The sequence below is a fragment of the Vigna radiata genome, chromosome 11, assembly GCF_000741045.1.
Source record: "Vigna radiata var. radiata cultivar VC1973A chromosome 11, Vradiata_ver6, whole genome shotgun sequence".
Taxonomy (NCBI): Eukaryota; Viridiplantae; Streptophyta; class Magnoliopsida; order Fabales; family Fabaceae; genus Vigna; species Vigna radiata.
In genome coordinates, this window is record NC_028361.1 from 7,419,863 (window position 1) to 7,426,025 (window position 6,163).

Below are 6,163 nucleotides of genomic sequence, written 5' to 3' on the forward strand. Positions count from 1 at the left end.
AATTAGGGAAAAAGTAGAGCATGAGGGAAGGAGACATGATTGCCGACTCACGTGATCAACACCTTAGACAGTGATGTTGTCTCAACCAGAAAATTCAACAAGTTATAACCATGTTGTCTCGTGGAGATTACTGACATTTAATTTCAAGAGTTTGTGTCGGTTAAGTTTGTGATATTTCAATGGTGATAGTGACTTCATTTTGTTTTCACCTATTGCTTGTTGCAATGATTAAGGATTTGTTGAATAATCTCATTATAAACACCTAACGACAAAGAAAATATGGAAAATAGAAAACAAAAATTGCTCTATAATCTGCATTACAGTGTTTTGAAAAAGCTAATATGAAATAATTTTTTATATGATAAATACATACATAGGTTAAATGACTGTCCTCTTTTTATGGCTAAACATACTTTAGGTTAGTTAATGGCAAATGCTAAGGAAAGAAAGGATAAAAGAATACAATACTCTAAATATCAATCATAATATGTATAAATAAATTACATATAATACTCATCTTTTTCTCCCTAAAGCCAAATAATTCCAATTTTCAACCAAATCTTTTTCAATTCGTTTTAGAAAAAATCAAAACCAACTGAACTTATAAACTTATGCTGCTGCTTCTTATGATGATGATCATCTCCATATGCATGAAAGGGTAAGCTATTTGATTCCAATTGCTGCAGGATCAGTACCAGGTTTTGCACCAAGAGCAAAAAATTCAATAATAACTTCTAAAGGCATGCCTTTTGTTTCAGGAACTTTCAGGTAGACAAATGTCCATGAAATGATGCAGCCAAGGACAAATAACCCAAAGACACCAGGGAGACCGAGAAGCTGGAGCAAGGTGGGGAATACTAAGGTCACAATCAAGGTACAACTCCAATATGTAAGAGAAGTCAGGGAAATGCAGATTCCACGAACACTTGTTGGGAAGATTTCCGCACATATGATGTTTGGAATAACGCCAAAGCCCATGCAGAAGACGCTTTCATAAGCCACAACACTGATACAAGTGATTGCAGCATTGATCACAGAATTTAGTTCAAAGAACTGCTTGATTATTAGTGCCAGGAGGCAAACTATCAAAATGGGTATTGTGTACAGCATGATAGACCTGCCATGAGAAAATACATAATGTTATTGTCACCAATTTCTGCATTTCACTCCATCTTTTGTTTTATGAGATAAACAGCTATGCATAGACAAGTTTGTGTGAGAATTTCGCACAGACCAACATTTAAGTAAATATTGCACTGATAGGACAGTGTCTACATTAAAAAAAGCAATCCTGTCGAATATCAATGACAGTAATACGACAATGTAGCAAAAAGAAGAATCTACAAATTGAACAATATTGCTGTGATATGGCTACGGAAACACTTGAAACAGAGACAAGATTAACATGAAACTTAAGCCAAGTCATAGATTAAACATACCTCCTGCCAGAAATATCCATGAGTCTGATTGCAAGAGCTATACAAGGAAGCATACAGAATGTTGTAATGATAGTTACAAGAAAAGAAGCAGATGCAGAACTAAGGCCCAAATTTGATAAAAGAGCTCCTATTTCTGCCTGTTCAAGAATCTGGGGAGCATAGTACAGAAACCCATTTATGCCAGCAGCCTGCAATGCATATTATGTTTTCAGAATCACAAAAGAAGCCGAAGTGTATGAGCAGGTTTTCATAGTAAATATCATTCGCTTCAACTAATTTGAAATTGCTAGGAAAATAACTCCTAGAAGCATTTTGTACTTGCCATATAGCCATGAATTTTGTAAAATTTTTCAAAAGATGAGATGAGGAAAAGGAATGGAGAGAATGCTAATAGTGCAAACAACTAAAGGCTCGCTTAGTTTGAGAAAACGTTTTCTATTTCTATGTCCTGCTTTCAATATTATTTAGCAAAAGATTCAATAGTGAATTCATTTTGTTTATGTTTTCAAAAAGTTTTGCAACACAAAATGATAGCAGGAAATGTTTTCTTGAACTGAAATACTCCTAAGATCCTCAAGACATTATTGAGTAGAGCAACTTCAAAGTAAGAATGGATTTTGTATGTTAAACGACACAATATAGTCAAGTAAAGTAATACAACTACAATTCTTACTTATTGTACCTGTTGAAGAATTTGAAGTCCTATGCCAACAACTAATGCACGCTTGACTCCTGGTTCTAGCAGAGCTCTCCATTTTGAGCCTTTTGCCGCAACTTCTGGCAGATGCAACAAATCATGAGTTCCTAGAACTGACTGACTAACAAGAGCAGCAGCTTGATACGCTTCACCGCCATCTATTGGTATGTCATAGCCAGAAGTTGAAACAAATGATGAAACATGCTGCGAGTTAGACACTGCAGTAGGTTCCGCATGCAAATAAACCCTTTGGAGCCCTTCTCTTTTCCCACCACCAACACCATCAGCTGATTTATAAACCAACTGCCAACCTCCACCAATGTTTGTATTTTTAGGAGTTTCAACCGCATTCCCATGAGCTAAACTACTATTACTTCTCAAGCTGCTAGTGCTCCTCATACCCAACATGTCCTTTGATCCATGAGCCCTTTCACCAGCACCCCCTTGAAATGACATTAGTGGCGCATGCAGGTTGTCACCGGTACCAAAGGGAGAATCTGGCTCTCCCATGCTAAAGATACTGTTTGCATTATGAATTAGCATGCTGCGTGAACCTCCACTCTCAGGGAGAGTACTCTCATGCAAACTTCCGAAGAGATTGACAATAGGATCCTTAATACCAGTACTAGACAGACCCCCAAAGCTTCCTTGCTGAGACAACATACTACGGGATATCAAGCTACCCTGTCCATTCACCGGTTGAGCAACCATTGTAACCCCCTCATTGGGACCATATAACTTTATATAATCTTTCCCTGCTTCCTGGTTAACAAGAATCTCGCCAGCTGGGGCAACTACATACTCTTCTATGGAAGTGGCTTCACCCCCAGGGCTGAGACCCTCAGCCAGCAACGCCAATTCCCCTACACATCAAAGTCAACTCTAATCAATACAAGCAAAATGATGATTCAGTTCAGCGAAGAAAAAACTAACACTAAGCGCAAATTCAGTGTCACCTGAAACATCATCAGTGCCACGAAGCCTTTTCAGAACTCTTTCAGCCTCAAGTATCCGACCTTTACTCACAAGCCATCTTGGAGACTCGGGCAGGTAAAAGACAGTCAGTAAAAAGTAGGCAACAGCAGGAATTGAAATAACTCCAAGCATGAGTCTCCAACTTGGTGAGTCAGTCAAGGACATTAAGAACACCATAACGTAAGCCAAAAACATTCCACCAGAACAAGCGAACTGAGTAAAAGTGTTCAATTGGCCTCTGATATCGGCCGGTGCTACCTCAGATATGTAGAGAGGATTAAGAGTATAAGCCAGACCAATGGCAACCCCATTCACTATCCTCGCTACCAGAATAACAGCAACATTAGGAGCAAAAAACATTACCAGACCACTCAGGAAATACATTACAGAAGATGTTATGAGCATAGGACGTCTTCCAATCATATCAGACACTGCCCCGGAGAATATTGTCACAACAGTACCGGTTATAAACGACATGGACACAATTATCCCTTCAATTGTCGCGTCCACTACGAACTCCTTCTTGATGTAGGTCGTACCAGCTGCAAAAGAGTACCAACATGTTTGTTCAATTTAAGTAATGAGATCTAACACACCCTTTCGCAATTCCTATTCTAGTTACTTTACAATTAGGGTAATCATTTTTAGCTCCATCCTCCCCATGACAGTATTGCCATGAATTATTATCATAATCCATACATGACATTGAGAATTTCAGCAAAAACGCCCATGCACTACCGAAAAATCACACTATACACAACACAATTAGAGAGAAAGAAGAAATGCATAAATATAGAGTCAAATACAAACCTGCAATAGTTGAACTATCCCATCCCATCAGAAGATTCCCAAGTGTGGCCGCAAGTGCAACAATCACAACTTCCATCATTTTTAATCTCCTTGTTTGAGAAAAAAAAAATCCAAAATCGAAACTCAAACACTGGAACTCAAGCTGAAAACTTTAGAGTCAATCTTTTCAGATCTTCATTCAGAATGTGAAATTTCAGAGCTGATTGACACTGAGTGTTTTAAAAAGTGGAGTTCAAAGAATGGGACTGCACACGTTGGACAGTTGGTTTCTGATGAGTACGGTTTTCATCCACCTGTCGGGAACATTGCTTTTGATTTTTCAAAATCACTGCGTATCTAACTAAGAATTAGCTGTACGAGGGAAATACTGTGATTTTTTTTAGGTTTAAACTTTTTTTTTTTCTAGGTTAGTTTACTACCCGCTTTTAAAAATGTAAATTTTGATTCCTAAGTTATAAAAAATGTATCAAATGAGTCTTTTTTTGTGCTGTTATTATTAAGAAACAAATCAGAACAATCTAAAGATGTACTAGTTGTTAAGAAACAACCAAAAACAATATTAAACAAATCAGAGCAATGTAAAGATGTAGTAGTTGTTAAGAAACAACCAAATGTAGTAGTTGTTAAGAAACAACCAAAAATTTACATTTTTTATAACTTAGGAATCAAAATTTACATTTTTAAAAGCAGGTACTAAACTGAACCTCCGTTCATATCTTATGGACAAAAAAAGAAGTTTAAACCTTTTTTTACTCTTATAATTAATAATTAATATTTATGAATTTTAAAATAATATTGTTCGTGTATAAAAAAAACATCATTATTAATGATTTAAAAAATGTTATTTGATAATATCCTAAAAGTGACAATAAACTATAAATTAATAATTATAAAGTCAAATAGAATGAAGAAACTCAAATTTTATATTATGAAGTTCGTGACAGGCACATTGGATCTCTCTGCCATTGATGCACTATGAAGATCTCAAACTATATATTAATTAATATCATCTTTCTCATGTTTCAGATCCAAAATTAAGGTTGTGTTTGGTTGAACAGAAAAAGATATACAGAAGAAAAATAGAGTGGAAATAAGCTGATAAAGAAAAAAAAAATTAATATATTTCTGTTTAAAATATCATACTACCAATCAGTCCATTGCTTCTTCCCCACGTTTTTGTAATGAGTCATTATTGTTGATGATTTGATGTGTTTTAGTTTAAATTATTATTTACGTGGTCATTTTGTTTAAATTATTAATTATATGGCCGGTGAATAAAAAGATTTGTTTTGGATTGTTTTTATTTTTTGAAGAAGACAGCTAAAAAATGGAAGATATTTTATTACTAGTTACGTTGGCATTGAATGTTGAAAATAGACGAGTCTGTTTCAAACGGTAGTATTAGCCAACCACGCGTCTCAGATTGTATATGAAAAATCAGCAGAGTGCATTATCTGGCAGAAATTTTTATAAATTTTCAAATTAAGAAAGAGAAAAAAAAAAATAGAAGAATACGGATTTTGTTTTGTTTTCCCGTTCAAGCATGATTTAGATGTCATGATAAGCACGTTTGCGATGCGTATGGATCTTTATTTCCCGTTTGGCACTAACTTTTATTTTTATTTAGTTGTTTTAGTCAAATTCTCAATCTGTCATAATTAAGTTGGAGTTTCAAACCCAACGTTTCATTAAAATTAAACAAAAATTATATTTATATTTTTTTTAATGAATTCAAAAAAATCTTCCAATATTTTTGTTCTTACTTTCTTGCCTAAAATTACTTTTCCTAAAAACAGAAAGATAGAAATTGTTGGTCACGTAACTATCAATTTCTTGCCAATACGACACATTTCAAATGACTTGAATAATATGCGGCTACCTTAAGATAAATAGGTTTACTTTGATTCTTAGGTTTGAAAATTCAGTTTAATCCTTTTAAAAAGATGAATTTCAATTACTATTATATTTAAAGTTCAGTATAAACTTTTCTGAGCTTCAAAAGTTTTGAAATAGGTTATGATAAGATTTAAAAATTTGATTTCTAGTTCTAATAAGAAACGTTTTACTTTTAATATATATATATATATATATATATATATATATATATATATATGTGTGTGTGTGTGTCACGTCTGTTTAAATATCCCATTTAGTGGAAATCCAAGTTGTCACGTCTATTAAATTCTCCAACTGAGTGGAATTCAAGTGGTCGACAGCTTGTCTGAAATTTCAGAAAATGGAG

The 6,163-nt window shown here is 34.5% G+C and overlaps 1 protein-coding gene across 1 annotated transcript; it reads right to left on the reverse strand.

Annotated features, from left to right (window-relative positions):
- Positions 1–441: 441 nt before the first annotated feature.
- LOC106777949 (monosaccharide-sensing protein 3) lies at positions 442–4,223 on the reverse strand. Its single transcript, XM_014665791.2, has 5 exons — positions 3,922–4,223; positions 3,093–3,653; positions 2,122–2,999; positions 1,440–1,627; positions 442–1,117 (listed from the first exon to the last, which is right to left on the reverse strand). The coding sequence occupies exons 1-5, from the start codon at positions 3,998–4,000 to the stop codon at positions 664–666; spliced, it is 2,160 nt and encodes a 719-aa protein (XP_014521277.1). The 5' UTR covers positions 4,001–4,223; the 3' UTR covers positions 442–663.
- Positions 4,224–6,163: the final 1,940 nt, after the last annotated feature.

Bases quoted from the DNA above. Each gene is read 5' to 3' on its own strand.
- LOC106777949 (XM_014665791.2), bottom strand. From the start codon at position 4,000: ATGATGGAAGTTGTGATTGTTGCACTTGCGGCCACACTTGGGAATCTT. The intron at 3,000-3,092 runs GTGACACTGAAT...TTTGATGTGTAG, and splicing joins TGGCACTGATGATGTTTCAG to GGGAATTGGCGTTGCTGGCT. The intron at 1,118-1,439 runs GTATGTTTAATC...TTCTCATGGCAG, and splicing joins ATGGATATTTCTGGCAGGAG to GTCTATCATGCTGTACACAA.